The 16,560-nt window shown below is 44.8% G+C and overlaps 1 protein-coding gene across 1 annotated transcript in view; it reads right to left on the bottom strand.

The window, feature by feature from the left end:
* Positions 1–16,560, bottom strand: part of LOC106571749 (kelch-like protein 29) — a 327,789-nt gene that overhangs the window by 121,473 nt on the left and 189,756 nt on the right. Inside the window, exon 5 of the mRNA XM_014145167.3 lies at positions 14,126–14,707. Coding sequence (XP_014000642.3) covers positions 14,126–14,707 — 582 coding nt within the window. The remainder of the gene's footprint in view (positions 1–14,125; positions 14,708–16,560) is intronic.

Below are 16,560 nucleotides of genomic sequence, written 5' to 3'. Positions count from 1 at the left end.
ACTCCATACATCCCAAAAGTACTCACTACATTTTGAATGCCTGACATGACAGGAAAATGGTCCAATTTACACACTTATCAAGAGAACATCCCTGGTCATCCCTACTGTCTCTGATCTGGCGAACTCACTAAATACAAATGCTTCATTTGTAAATTATGTCTGAGTTTTGGAGTGTGCCTCTGGCTATCCGTTTGACAAATATAAGGAATTTGAAAGGATTTATACTTTTACTTTTGATACTTAAGTATATTTAAAAATCAAATACTTTTAGACTTTTACTCAAGTAGTATTTTACTGGGTGACTTTCACTTTTACTTGAGTCATTTTCTGTTAAGGTTCACTACCGTTCAAAAGTTTGGGGTCACTTAGAAATGTCCTTGTTTTTGAAAGAAAGCACATTTTTTGTCCATTAAAATAACATCAAATTGATCAGAAATACAGTGTAGACATTGTTAATGTTGTAAATGATTCTTGTAGCTGGAAACGGCTGATTTGTTATGGAATATCTACATAAGGGTACTGAGGCCCATTATCAGCAACCATCACTCCAACTCATTTCATGTATGTTTTCATGGAAAACAAGGACATCTCTAAGTGACCCCAAACTTTTGAACAGTAGTGTATGTTTACTTTTACTCAAGTATGACATTTGGGTTGTTTTTCCACCACTGAGCATAATCACATTTATAGCAAAATAAATGCTGCAGTAGCTCTTTCCAAACTATTTCTGCCATGTTTTGTTTCATAGCTGGTAAATTAATCGGACAAAGTCAAAGAACTACGAAACCTACAATAGCATAAACAATAACTAATTCAGTCTGGTTATGCATTGCAGCGCCATATTGAGCTCATCATACAGCAAACACGCCACCTCAAAAATATGGCGAGAATTTCCATTTTCAACAAATAAAGAATGGCTTGGGCTGTGCACACCTGAAGAGCTGAGTGAAATCTTCATTTTTAGAAGATCTGCGCACAGGTATAAACATTTGTCTAATTTACTTGAAACGAAAGTCTACTGAAGTGAGACTTTGTCCTTGTGTTTCTTGGCTAATAACTTTGTGTTGTTCACAAGCTAGGTTGTTTTTCTATGTTTGTGTTTCAACTGTTAGGGAAGAGAAGACAATGCAGCTACTAGTCAGTCCGACTCAATCTCACAGGCACAACCATGACTGGAGTCGCATTACCAAGGTAACCTCCCGCCCTTAAAGGGGAAGGTGAAATGTTTTGTCTCATCTATGATCTTTTGGTTAAAAGACTCAGGTCACAAAAAATGAAATTAAACAATATAAATATAAATATTTTTTCAGACCACGGATAATTACAAAAAATATTTGTCATTGTATTCATAAAAAAACTCCATATCCGTTACGATACTCGGCACACCCCCACCTCCTCTCCCTCCCTTTTCTGCTGCTTCCCTCACTCGATCGGACCGGGTCTGGATCTGACCAGGTCCATACGGAATAGGTCTAGTTGTCTTCGGGTACGTTCAGAACGGGTCTCTATATTTAAAAAAGTATTTATGCATATCGGGTCCAGATGGGAAGGCCCCAGGTCCATTTCAGAATGGGTCCAACTTTTTGGACCCGTGAAGGCATCTAATGCCTTCATCGACTCGATTTTGTGTATAGAAAACACTTCTGTCAAAACAGAATTCAGGTTTTCCTCCATTTTCTGCAATGTTGAAAACTAGCATACATAACAACTCTGCAAAATTAGTCCGGTTTACCCAGTTGGAAAACAGTGAAGAACATGCAGCAACCCTTCTACGGGCATGTGGGGAGTGTTTTTTAAATTCTTGAAAAATTTCACAGCTAGAAGCCATGGGGCCATTCTAGTCGTTTCATCTAATAATAAATTATCCAGACCTCCAAAGGATTTTGAGCTATGGCTAATGTGGATTTGAATTAAATTGACGTTTTTTTTTCTTCGGGGTTGTTAATTTTTTTTGTTAAAAACAATTTCCGTCTGATATTTCTAAGTGGAAATTACAAACTTCAGATCCGAATGCGACTGCTGCGGTAGAGAGAAATTGCATAATTTATGATGCTGCTCAAGAGTGGCGAGTGTAGCTTGTTGGTGTTGTTGGCCAATCGTATGTCATCAAAGCGACAATAGGCTACAGTCATAGAGCCTCCATGTGGGGCAAATGTTAGGAGATATCTAATCAATGGAAGACGGAATACAAATCATGGAATTAAAAGTTAAAGGAGAAGGACAGGCTACAATGACCAAGAGCCAACAGGCAGGATGCTAGTTTATATTCTGAATGGAGTTGTTGTTGTTGGTAAATGTGTCGAACGAGATAGGCTAATTGAGGATGCATGCGCTATAGTAGCTAGCTAGCTAAAGTTAACTAGCTTCTCCCAGTTTGATGCAGTCAAGACAGGTACTACGTCATTTTACTAGATGATAAATAATCTAGCTATGGCAGATTTTAGTCTACTATAGTGTGAGTCGGCTTGGTTGGTTGCTGTCTTGTCTCTCCCCCCTCCTCCCTGTGTCACTCCCTCAAACTCACAGGAGCCAACACACGCAGCACCGCCCTGCTAGAGCGTCACCTCAATCTCGTCGTATTCGTAATTGTATCCGTTTTATAACACTTGTTATAAAAAAATCACTGATTTTCTCGTGATCGGAATACCCGGAAGTGTGCTTTAAATGCCGGTAAAGCCTATACTCCAAGTGTACATTACTACTCAGAGCGCATCGTTATGTTCCTACAGTCATTCACACACATTGTTCAAAGGTAAATGACACCGACAGACGAAAACGCACATTAGGGCTATTTACTTACTTAGTCCTATTCAATAATCAACGAAATAGGCGAAATACCCTACTACTGCCTGCATTTATTCCCTACACAGAGTTAGATAAAGGGCTAATTCGCTTGACCCATATACTGTTTTTCCCCCACTTTGTAGAGCTGAGGTATTATTTAAAGAGGATCCTGCTAGTCAAATTGCACAATCGATATGGAGACCATGACGCTCCATTTCCTAAACCCTAAATCCTCACAACCAGGTCTTTTTTTTTTTTTAACTCAGCTATTCCACTGAAAGACAAATCCACCCCTGTTGGTTTGGAAATTAAAAAAAATATATATTGTTTTTCAGCCTTATTTTTTTTCAGGCCTATGAAAACAGATTGCTGTGGAGAGAGGAGAGAGGAGCTGCAGAAGATACACTGTGGAGGTGTTTGTTTTCTTGTCAAATCCCTTAGTCGTAAACAGTAATGAAATTAAGTCTCCTTAGAAGAGACACACACACACACACACACACACACCCTGCTCAGATACCTCAGCTCAAATACCGTGCCACAGTCCTGTCTTACGCCACCTGCTGCCCCAGACTGAGCATGTGCTACAGACTACCGTCTCTCCGCTCCACTCTCCTATCCTCTCATGCCAAACGCCAGGTTAACACTTCTGTCCGCTCCACTGGCCTTAACTGCCCCCCCCATCACCTCCCCCCACGTCCGCCCTGCCTAGAAAGGTCATCTTCCAGTCAGTTCACATCAGTCGTCATCTGGGGACCCTGAGCTCCAGAGCTGGTAGTGTCTGCAATTAAGATGCATGGCTGAGTTAAGACCTTAGTGTTTTACTAGGCTACACTATGACCAGACAGGGCCGGCATCGCCTCAGCTACTGCTCCACACAACTCTCTCTCCTTCTTTCCTCTCCCTTCTCCTCCATCCTTTCCTTTTCTCCTCTACCTATCCCTTCTAACTCATTTCTCCTCTTCTCTGCTGATTTCATCAGTGCTGTCATCATTATTCAAACAGTGTTCTTAAAACATGTTAATAAGATGCTAGTTGCATATTTTTACAAAAGACAGAAGTTGTTGACTTTGTGGTAATGCTTTACTTTTTGGGGGTTTACTTATTATCTTTGTATGTCTGAGAAGGAATAAGACATGCAATGTTTACATGAACAAGTCATGTTTGCTAGTGTTGGTCATTTAAAGGGATTGGGAGACCCCTTTTTCGCCTCTTGTTAAAAGGTCCGGAGGACTGGAGGTGCTGTCTTAAAGGGTTTGCGAGATTTGTTAGCTTCAGATGGTTCCTATCCATTTATTTGGAATAAAGGTCCCCCAGATTTCTCCCCCAAAAAATACAGTTTCTCAGGTGCTACACAACAGACAGTGTAGAACACTGACCACCTTTTGAGATATATAAAAAGTCAGAAAGGTTCTTTTGTTGGGTGAACTATCCCTTTAAGAGACGGCTTCCCAGAGCCCATCAGTAGCAGTTTACCTCCTGAGCTCAAAGATGAGTAAACAACAGTTAGTTAGTGATTCCACCGCAGCAGCTTTACTGGCATGCAGGATGACAGGCTGTCGAAGTCGCTCATTAAACACACACACATTTCTGGCTAGGAGCATTTGGCTGTGCCTTGGGTGGGAGTTTATCTTTTTTCAGATTTAGATTTTTTTACTGGCTGAGTTGATCAACATCTGTGGAATAAGCAGAAGCGGAAATGGCCAAATTAATAAAAATGGTGGTGGGAGATTATCTTTTAGGGAAAAAAACCTAGTTGTTTGGTATTTTATTAGGATCCCCATTAGCTGTTGCAAAAGCAGCAGCTACTCTTCCTGGGGTCCACACAAAACATGAAACATAATACAGAACATCAATAGACAAGGACAGAACTACATACATTTTTAAAAAGGCACACGTAGCCTATATATCAATGCAGACACACAAACTATCTAGGTCAAATAGGGGAGAGGCGTTGTGCCGCAATGTTTTTAAAGACTCAATTACATCCTTGAACCTGGGTCAACAATGTCAAAGGTCAGAAAATGTGAACGCCCTTGAAGAACAATTGCTTGCCCATCTCTCATGTATAACTAACTCCATTACCATGGTTCACGTAGTCGGTAGGGCCCGTTGGGGTCTAGATAGTCAGCTAGTTACACAAGTATATTGACCTGTACAGGCAGAAACTTATATACAACCCTTATACTAGAAAACACAATTATGTTCACCAACTACCTCTGTCAAATGAATAATACGCCTTGGTGATAATAAGGTAGACATTTCTGGAGCAACCTTGGTACATGAACTCACACAGCAGGCATATATTCATGATATTGACTCAAACTTATTTAGGAGGCCATGCGGGAGTCACTACTGAGCCATTGGTGTGAGGACTAGCTCTTCCCTACCTCCCTTCTCCTACCTCTCTAACTTCACTGATGATGGCTTCCAATGAGTTTTCTGCTGTTTATACACGCTCCTTCTCTCTCCAGGGTGGAGGAGTGGGGCGAGGGATGAGAGGGAGACAGAAAGGAGGGGTTCCCCCCCTTCTCTCTCTCCCTCCTTGTTCGTTCTTTCTCTCCCTCCCTCTCTCTCCCTCGCTATCGTATTTTAAAGGAGAGGGGCCTTACCATGAGTCCCATACATTATCCCCTAATACAGTTCATATAGAGCTTGGTCATAGGTCATTAAGACAAATACTTGGTCGTCTACCTCCTCCTCCATGCACAGCAACGCTGCACAGCATTCATTAATCACACACACACACATTTCAAGATAATGCTCAGCGGCAGCAGCATAGCCACATGGCCAGTCTTACGGAGTCGGATGAAGGGGGGGAGAGAGAGAGATGGACCGAGGGAGAGAGAATGAGATGGAGAGACAGAGAGGGAAAGTAGCACAGACAGTCACATGGCCAGCCTGACAGAGTGGGGTGGAAGGGGAGAGAGAGAGAAATGGAGGGAGGGAGACTGGGGCACAGTCACACGGCCAGTGTGACAAAGTGGGAGAGACAGAGACACAGCGAGAGAGACACAGCGAGAGAGAGAGAGAGAGGAGGAGGAGACAGAGGGAGAGACAGACAGGGGCCCAGTAGCAGGGCAAGTCTGACTGACTGGCTACGGCACACATAATAAAACAACACAACGCTCCAGCTAGAGAAGCCACTAGACCTTGCTCTCCTCCTCATTCTCCTCGCTTTCCTTTATCTCTCTCCCTTCCTCGTCCACATCCTGCTATGCTAGAGGCCACAGTACTATACCTACTACCCACTCCCTACTCTACTCCTTAACATATTTTTCTCTTCCTTTCCCTTCTCTCTAGCCCACTGTGCTATACCTGCTAGAGTCCTGCATGGGGTCGGATACCCACGGTTCAGCTGGCGGATGGAATTAAACAAATTATTTCAAACTGCGGGTTGGCTCGCGGTTCAAAACAATTATATTGCTGGTTGGAAACGTTTTATATCAAGGTACAATATTTGTTTTACAAACCCAGGACCTTGTTCTAAATTCCATTCTGTGAGAGGTCATCTAGACATAGTAGGCTACCAGCCACACACAGAGTGAGAGGGTGTTGAGCAGGGAACTGTCCATTATTTGTGTGGAGAAATACAAATAAAAGGTTATGATGGGGGTATACATCATCATGGAAACAGGTGCTGCACGAGTGAAATCCCCGGTTTTGGAGTGGAGAAGGACAACAATCCGGTAGATAGGCTACACAGTCTGCAAAAAATTGTAAGCAGGTATTTGTTTACGACAGTAGGAAGACAGCCACTTCTTCCATGATCAAAGTATGCTTATTTGCTGGCTAATTCATTTACATTACATTTACATTTTAGTCATTTAGCAGACGCTCTTATCCAGAGCGACTTACAGTAGTGAATGAATACATTTCATACACATATATATATATTTGTTTTCCCCCCCGTACTGGTCCCCCATGGGAATCGAACCCACAACCCTGGCGTTGCAAACACCATGCTCTACCAACTGAGCCACACGGGACAGGCTTTCGTTCAAGTGGTGGACTTTTCTTTTTTTTTAGATAATTACATTGGCCTATGTCTTTATTGTTTAAGTAGCCTATATTCGATTCTGGGAATTATTTATTTAAATTTCCATTAAGCTATTTGATTATCTAAACAATATTGAATATAAAGGTCTTGTTTTGTTATGTCGGCTATAGGCTTTCATTACGTAACAAGGCAATATTTTTCAAAGTAATTTAAGTTGTCAATGTGCCGCATCGCAGTGTGAAGATGAAAATATATTGTTGTTAATTCATGGCATGGTTTCCTTTCATCCAAACTATGCATAGACATGCAGCCAAATTAATTACTGCAGGGAAGGGGAATAATATCCTACTACTCGAGTCATAAAAACAATTCAATCATTTGATCTACCTGTGGCTATGGAACTCTGTCCCCAGTCCATCCAGCTGTGCTGATCCAGTTTCTGCTGTTCTGCCTGCGGTCATGGAACCCTTACCTGTTCACTGGACGTGCTAACTTGTACCAGACCTGCTGTTGTAACCGCTCTTTTTCTCTCTCTCCCAGCGCTATCCGACCTGCAGTCTCGACCTCTGAATGCTCGGCGACCTCTGAATGCTCGGCTATTAAAAGCCAACTGACATTTACTCCTGAGGTGCTGAACTACTGTATCCTCCATAACCACTGTGATCATTATCTGACCCTGCAGGTCATCTAGAAACGTTTGAACGTCTTGATGAACGATCTGGCTTTAATGGTCATGTACTTTCATAATCTACACCCGTCACAGCCAGAAGAGGACTGGTTTTCCCTAGCCACTGTGCTTCCACATCCACATTGCTTGCTCATTGGGGTTTTAGGCTGGGTTTCTGTATAAGAACTTGGTGACAACTGCTGATGTAATAAGAGCTTTATAAAAGACATATGATTGACTGATCTTATTTGGTCGGTAACGGATCGGCTCTCAGAACACTTCTATGCGGGCGAGGTCGGTTTGGAGAGAAGAATCTGTCCTGATGTCGGTTATCGGGTGGGACCTGGAATTGATGTGCCCGGTGCTGGGCGGGTGTGGCTCCAAAAAACTGACCTGTGCAGGAGTCCAATATCTGCTACATCCACTCTTCTCCTCCCTCCTCCTTTCCTCTCCTACTCAACCTAGTACTATGCTTCTCTATCTGTCACCCACTCCCCAATGTCCTCCTCCTCCTCTTTTTCCTCCCTCACTATACCTGTCACCAGCTCTCCTCCTCCCTCCCTCCTCTCCTCTCCTCTGCTGAGGCCAGCGGTGTAAGTCAGTCTTTTAATGGCCTGTTTTCAGCTGGGAACGCCACGATTAGGAGAGTGACAGGGGAAATCTGAAGTAAGAATGGATTAGTGGGAGAGAGAGAGAGAACAAGAGAGAGACAGAGTGAAAGAGGGGAACTTAAGTCCAGATTGCTTGTTTGCCTGAGACAGCTGAATATAAAATTGCACCTTCTCAGTCCATACCATCCAATCTGCTCAGCCTTACTATCTTTTATATTATATATAAAGCACAGTGTGTGTGTGTCTGTGCAACAGCGTGTACTAGTGTGTGTGTGTGGGGGTGTGTGTTTGTGTGTGTGCGTGAGTCCGTGCGCTAGCTACAGTATGTGCTCAGTGTTAGCCTCCTAAGTGCGTGTGCTTAGTATTTAATCTGAAATCCATAGCTGTCTGTATAGCTGTGTCTGTGGGTGATCGGAGAGGATCTCACCTCTATTTGCCATTCAGACTTGTCAGGGTGGGGTTAATACATACACAGGAGGATGACAGCCTGATAACACTCCAGTCATCAGCTTATACCTTCCACAACCATCACTCATCCTGGAGAACCCAGACAGACCAGGAGGATTTGGGTAAAGATGTTACCGTCTCCCTTTCTGTCTCTGTCTCTCTGTCTCCCTTTCTGTCTCTGTCTCCCTTTCTGTCTCTCTCTCTCTCTCTCTCTCTCTCTCTCTCTCTCTCTCTCTCTCTCTCTCTCTCTCTCTCTCTCTCTCTCTCTCTCTCTCTCTCTCTCTCTCTCTCTCTCTCTCTCTCTCTCTCTCTCTCTCTCTCTCTCTCTCTCTCTCTCTCTCTCTCTCTCTCTCTCTCTCTCTCTCTCCTCTCTCTCTCTCTCTCTCGGTGCGTCTCTTTCTCTCCCTCTCTGCATGTGTCTCTCGTTTTTACTTTCTCCCCCCTCTCTCCAACTTTTTCTCTCTCTCCATCAGACTGAAAAAGAATGAGTGAAACAAAGATGGAAAATTAAGCCTCTGACGGTTGATGAGGCGGCCACTGAAAGGTCATGTGGCTTCATATAGGGCAATGATAGGCATAGAGAGAGCTTACTGTATGTCACACACACACACACACACACACACACACACACACACACACACACACACACACACACACACGGCTCACTGGGCTCCTAATCACACTAACACTTAAAGTGTCTAGATCCTACTGAGAGCCATTCAAATCAGCTTACTCTTTTTACAGTGAATTTGAAGCACTCTGACATAATGTAAAAATCCTTCCTCAGAGCTGGTGCAATACTATCATAAAAGAGACCCGTAACAAAGACTGCATCTCAATATCCAAGCCCTCACTGAATATCCAAGCCCTCACTGAATATCCAAGCCCTCACTGAATATCCAAGCCCTCACTGAATATCCAAGCCCTCACTGAATATCCAAGCCCTCACGGAATATCCAAGCCCTCACTGACTATCCAAGCCCTCACTGACTATCCAAGCCCTCACTGACTATCCAAGCCCTCACTGACTATCCAAGCCCTCACTGACTATCCAAGCCCTCACTGACTATCCAAGCCCTCACTGACTATCCAAGCCCTCACTGAACACAGAAGAAGAAGAAGAGTGTTGTTGAAACCAAGAGGCCTGTGCCAAAGTGGGTGCTAAAATATTACTTAGCTGATAACTGATTTAATAGTCACAGAACCAAGCAGATAATTCAGATTTTCTTTTAAAGCAAGGACATCCATATCTGTCAGTCAAGTGAAACACAGTGTGTGTTTGTGCATGTTAGAAATGGTAAAAGTCCCCCCTAACCACAGATCTAAAACCAGATTACCTTCCCCCAATCCTAACCTGAAAAATAACCCTGGACCATTGCTGAGAGAATACTTCTACCATCTGGCTTCTGAGCCCAGCCCACTCCCCAATGTTGGAGGAGTAACCTTGCCACAGCACTACAGTGGACTTCAGGAGGAACCAGGCTGGGCACGCCCCCACCCTCATCAACAGGGCCGTGGAGACGGTCAAAAACATAAAGTTCCTCGCCGTACACATCTGAGGAGCTGAAATGGTCAAAAACATCAAGTTCCTCGCCATACACATCTGAGGAGCTGAAATGGTCTAACCACACGGACACCGCGGTGAAGAAGTCACGAGGCTGTAGAAATTCGGCCAGCCACAGTGTTCTACAGGAGCACCATCGAGAGCATACTGTTGGGCTGCATTGCTACCTATATGTACATATCTACCTCAATTACCTCGTACCCCAAAACATTGACTAAGCAAGCATTTCACTGTTAGTCTACACATGTTGTTTACCAAGCATGTGACATAACATTTGATTGATTTGAGCACGGTACGGCAACACCACCGCCGCTGACCGCAAGGCGCTACAGAGAGTGGTACGCTCTGCCGAACGCACCATTGGGTGCATACTGCCTTCCCTCCAGGACCCCTGCAACACCAGATGTCGCAGAAAGGCCCAGAAGATCATGAGGGAACTCAGCCACCCGAGCCACGGCCTGTTCTCCATGCTTCCGTCACTCAGACGTGGGCAGTACAGGAGCATCATGGCAAAAACTAACAGACTGGCCAATAGCTTCTACCCTCAGACCATCAGGCTGCTGAATAGCCAACACTAGTCAGCTACCTGCTCCCCCTGTACCCCTCCTGTCCCCTCCCATCACTTCCTGATGGCCACTGATGTTTAGTGACCTGAGGGGATATCTGTTCCTAGAGCGCAAGAGAGAGGACGAGAAAGAGACGGAGCACAGCAGGAGACCAAGAGAAAGGGGGGAAAAAGGTAGAGAGAGGGTGGAGGACACAATACGAATGAGCAAGAGAAAGAGAGAGGACAGCAGGAGGTGGCGTAAAAATGTTATGAAGACAGGCACTGCACGACAGGCTGGTTTGTGGTGGTTGACTGGCTGATTATCACGGCAGCAAGGTTAAGTGTTCTTATAGTCTGGAAGGTGTCTCTCTCCGCTCCGCGAGGACAAAAGCAGGTTGCCAAGACGCCTGTCTAATTCTCTAACGGCTAAGCCCTCTCAGGGTCATACAGCAGTCTATTATCCAGGCTATGACCTTACTGGCAGCTCAAACATTATACTAGACATCTCAAAACACTAGTCAGGGGTAAGAGTGAAGGGAATCTAGACAATGTAGTCATATTAGTATCAAAAGTGCACTCGACCCTGTGCGCAAACAAGGTTTTCAAGGACCCTCTGCTCCGATTTGACACCTTCTACTGTGCTGCTGCTCTGAATGGAACTCTGCTATTCCTGTGACTTTCCTACCGCAGTGACATCTGTATGCTCATTTCTACCACTGAATATTTCATAAAGTGGTACTCCATCTCGTCACGTCTCATGGTTCTAAGCAGAGCCCCCTGCATGTGTTTGTGAAATAGAATATTTACTGGTACTAGTACTTTTGGACAGAAAGCTCTGGTTTAGTGTAGTTGCAAACAATTCGGATTAGCTTCGGCTGTTGGAATAAATACTACAGTATATAGATTGTGAAACAACGTCTGAATTCAAAAACACACAACACTTTGGCTATTCGACTAAATACAATAAATGACAGCGTAGCAACAATGTATCCATTACAAAACCCAGCAAGTATCTAAGAAAACAGGAGACGCAACAGAAATTAGCTGCTGGACTTCAGTTCAATGCATCCACACTCTAATTGTCTGTGTGTTTCCATTCCACCTGCTGTCTCATTTAAATGTGTCTCAGGTAGCCTCCGCGCCGACTGCCACAACTGCTTTCCACATCAATCTGGAAACTCATTTGCACACGTTCTATTGATCTACCCCCAAAATAAAAAAAATGAAATGAGTTGGGGGGAAAAAAGGCCAATCTAAACTCTAGATTAAAAGCTTCATTAAATGTGAAAATTGGTCAGGGAATATAGAACATCTGTCTCTGGCCCTGCATCACAAACTCCAAGGTTAACAAACAACAATTTACGGCTTTGAGATGCAGCCTGAGCCGGCTCGCCATACCACTCAGCTCGCAGTCTTCACAAAGACAACAAGAGTTTGCCAGGCTTAAAATAAACTTAAAAAGTGACTGTAGGTGTGTCTGGATAATTTGAAACAATGGAATAAAGTGTGTGTGCGTGCGTAAGCTGTGACCTTGGTGCAGCTTTGTGAAGATTTGGCACCAGTACCAGGTATTGTTTTAACTGCCTCCTGGTTAGATGTGTTCGTAGTGTTGTTTATGGAGTGCTGTCAACACACTCTACCCAGAGAAGCTGTTCCCTGAACAAACCACACTCTACCCAGAGAAGCTGTTCCCTGAACAAACCACACTCTACCCAGAGAAGCTGTTCCCTGAACAAACCACACTCTACCCAGAGAAGCTGTTCCCTGTACAAACCACACTCTACCCAGAGAAGCTGTTCCCTGAACAAACCACACTCTACCCAGAGAAGCTGTTCCCTGAACAAACCACACTCTACCCAGAGAAGCTGTTCCCTGAACAAACCACACTCTACCCAGAGAAGCTGTTCCCTGAACAAACCACACTCTACACAGAGAAGCTGTTCCCTGAACAAACCACACTCTACACAGAGAAGCTGTTCCCTGAACAAACCACACTCTACCCAGAGAAGCTGTTCCCTGAACAAACCACACTCTACCCAGAGAAGCTGTTCCCTGAACAAACCACACTCTACCCAGAGAAGCTGTTCCCTGAACAAACCACACTCTACCCAGAGAAGCTGTTCCCTGAACAAACCACACTCTACACAGAGAAGCTGTTCCCTGTACGAACCACACTCTACCCAGAGAAGCTGTTCCCTGAACAAAACACACTCTACCCAGAGAAGCTGTTCCCTGTACAAACCACACTCTACCCAGAGAAGCTGTTCCATGTACAAACCACACTCTACCCAGAGAAGCTGTTCCCTGTACGAACCACACTCTACCCAGAGAAGCTGTTCCCTGAACAAACCACACTCTACCCAGAGAAGCTGTTCCCTGAACAAACCACACTCTACCCAGAGAAGCTGTTCCCTGTACAAACCACACTCTACCCAGAGAAGCTGTTCCATGTACAAACCACACTCTACCCAGAGAAGCTGTTCCCTGTACGAACCACACTCTACCCAGAGAAGCTGTTCCCTGAACAAACCACACTCTACCCAGAGAAGCTGTTCCCTGTACGAACCACACTCTACCCAGAGAAGCTGTTCCCTGAACAAACCACACTCTACACAGAGAAGCTGTTCCCTGTACAAACCACACTCTACCCAGAGAAGCTGTTCCCTGAACAAACCACACTCTACCCAGAGAAGCTGTTCCCTGTACGAACCACACTCTACCCAGAGAAGCTGTTCCCTGTACAAACCACACTCTACCCAGAGAAGCTGTTCCCTGTACGAACCACACTCTACCCAGAGAAGCTGTTCCCTGAACAAACCACACTCTACCCAGAGAAGCTGTTCCCTGTACAAACCACACTCTACCCAGAGAAGCTGTTCCATGTACAAACCACACTCTACCCAGAGAAGCTGTTCCCTGTACGAACCACACTCTACCCAGAGAAGCTGTTCCCTGAACAAACCACACTCTACACAGAGAAGCTGTTCCCTGTACGAACCACACTCTACCCAGAGAAGCTGTTCCCTGAACAAACCACACTCTACCCAGAGAAGCTGTTCCCTGTACAAACCACACTCTACCCAGAGAAGCTGTTCCATGTACAAACCACACTCTACCCAGAGAAGCTGTTCCATGTACAAACCACACTCTACCCAGAGAAGCTGTTCCCTGAACAAACCACACTCTACCCAGAGAAGCTGTTCCATGTACAAACCACACTCTACCCAGAGAAGCTGTTCCATGTACAAACCACACTCTACCCAGAGAAGCTGTTCCCTGAACAAACCACACTCTACCCAGAGAAGCTGTTCCCTGAACAAACCACACTCTACACAGAGAAGCTGTTCCCTGTACGAACCACACTTTACCCAGAGAAAAGCTGAGTCAAACACTGAGAAAACCTACTCAGTAAAAAACTAAATAGTTAGAGAATAAAGTTGTAGTGGGCCTGTCTTACATTTCGTGTGTGTGACTGCAGACTTGCCCAGTCAGAGTGGGTCTGTCTTACCTTTAGGATGTCCTGGGTCTGTGAACTCGTACTTTCCCAACCCCACCGTCCTCAGCATCTGCAGCCCATTGGGCCCTCTAGGACCATCCTGATTGGCTACTGGAGTAGGAGGAACTAGCCGCGCCAACTGCCCATTGGTCAGAGGCAGGGCATGGGGCTGTATGAGAGGGTGAGTTAGGTGAGTTAGGTGAGACTGGTGAGGAGGGGGGTGAGGCGTCTGATGACCGTTCCCCATCACTCTGTGGTTTTGTTGGTTGGGGTGTGCTCCCCTGGGCCCACCTGAGGGGGTAGAGAGGGGCGAGGAGAAGACAGGGGGCTGGGCCAAGGGATAGGGTGGCTGGTAGGGCATTTTGAGCACCATGGCGGGGGGTTGGTGGGCGGTGGAGTGCGGGGGTAGCTGGAAGTGGGCTGTCATGAGTGGGTGGGGGTGGAGGGGCATGGGTGACTGGATGGAGGGAGTCAGACCTATAATAGGGCACTGGACAGTGACACTGTGGCTAAAGGAGGGGGGCTGGAGGGGGTAGGAGTGGGGCAGGAGACTAGACTTGGTCACTGCTGCTACAGAAGGTACCCATGGAGGACCTGGAGAAAGAGAGAGACAGGGAGGGAGGTAGAGAGAGAGCGAAGGAGGGAGATAGAAAGAGGAGGGAGAGAGAGAGAGCGAAGGAGGGAGATAGAAAGAGGAGGGAGAGAGAGGGAGAAGGAGAAGAAGAGAGCGTGAAGGGAGAGAGGGGGGGAAAGGTAGGAGAGAGAGAGAACACGAGGGTGAGATAGGGGGAAGAAGGGAGAGAGAATTTTGATTATTATTACATAACCTCATCGTCTACTTGATCCTTTTAGGTAGCTGAACAAATTGCACAACAAATTACTTTACATACACCACAGTTCAAAAGTTTTGGGTCACTCAAAAATGTCCTTGTTTTTGAAAGAAAAGCACATTTGTTGTCCATTAAAATAACATCAAATTGATCAGAAATACAGTGTAGACATTGTTAATGTTGTAAATGACTATTGTAGCTGGAAATGGCAGATTTTTTTATGGAATATAAAATAGGCGTACAGAGGCCCATTATCAGCAACCATCACTCCTGTGTTCCAATGGCACGTTGTGTTAGCTAATCCAAGTTGATCATTTTAAAAGGCTAATTGATCATTAGAAAACCCTTTTGCAATTATGTTAGCATGCTGAAAACTGTTGTTCTAATTAAAGAAGCAATAAAACTGGCCTTCTTTAGACGAGTTGAGTATCTGGAGCATCAGCATTTGTGGGTTCAATTACAGGCTCAAAATGGCCAGAAACAAATAACTTTATTTTGGAACTCATCAGTTTGTTCTTGTTCTGAGAAATGAAGGCTATTCCATGCAAGAAATTGCCAAGAAACTGAAGATCTCGTACAACGCTGTGTACTACTCCCTTCACAGAACGGTGCAAACTGGCTCTAACCAGAATAGAAAGAGGAGTGGGAGGCCGCGGTGGACAACTGAGCAAGAAGACAAGTACATTAGTGTCTAGTTTGAGAAACAGACGCCTCACAAGTCCTCAACTGGCAGCTTCATTAAATAGTACCCGCAAAACACCAGTCTCAAAGTCAACAGTGAAGAGGCGACTCCGGGATGCTGGCCTTCTAGGCAGAGTTGCAAAGACAAAGCCATATCTCAGACTGGCCAATAAAAAGAAAAGATTAAGATGGGCAAAAGAACACAGACACTGGACAGAGGAACTCTGTCTAAAAGGCCAGCATCCCGAAGTCGCCTCTTCACTGTTGACGTTGAGACTGGTGTTTTGTGGGTACCATTTAATTATGTTATTTTAATGGACAAAAAAATGTGCTTTTCTTTCAAAAACAAGGACATTTCTAAGTGACCCCAAACTTTTGAACGGTAGTCTATATAGGGGGCCTACAGTTAACATATTGAACATATACACTGAGTGTACGAAACATTAAGAACACATGCTCTTTACATGACATAGACTGACCAGGTGAATCCAGGTGAAAACTACAATCCCTTATTGATGTCACTTGTTAAATCCACTTCAATCAGTCTAGATAAAGGTGAGGAGACAGGTTAAAGAAGGATCTCTTTTCAACCTCGAGACATGGATTGTGTATGCGTGCCATTCAGAGGAAAACGTATTAAAACATCAGCTGAGCTAAAAGTTCATCAGAGAACACACACAGGAGAGTAGCCTTACTACTGCTCTCACTGTAGGAAGAGAGTCTCTCAACCGAGCCACTTAAAAAGACACCAAGGCATACATATAGGAGAGAAGCCTTACTACTGCTCTCACTGTAGGAAGAGTTTCTCTCAACAGCGCAACTTAAAAACATACCAATGTATACATTGAAGAGGGAAGCCTCATAAGTTCTCTCAGACCAGCTAAGATTAAAGTCACTCCATCAATGAATCCTCATCTCATAAAATAAGTGGTAACA

The sequence above is a fragment of the Salmo salar genome, chromosome 15 (assembly GCF_965601325.2).
Source record: "Salmo salar chromosome 15, fSalSal1, whole genome shotgun sequence".
In the NCBI taxonomy this organism is placed as follows: domain Eukaryota; kingdom Metazoa; phylum Chordata; class Actinopteri; order Salmoniformes; family Salmonidae; genus Salmo; species Salmo salar.
Note: the sequence above shows the minus strand (reverse complement) of the source record. Positions and strands in the feature narration are given on the sequence as shown.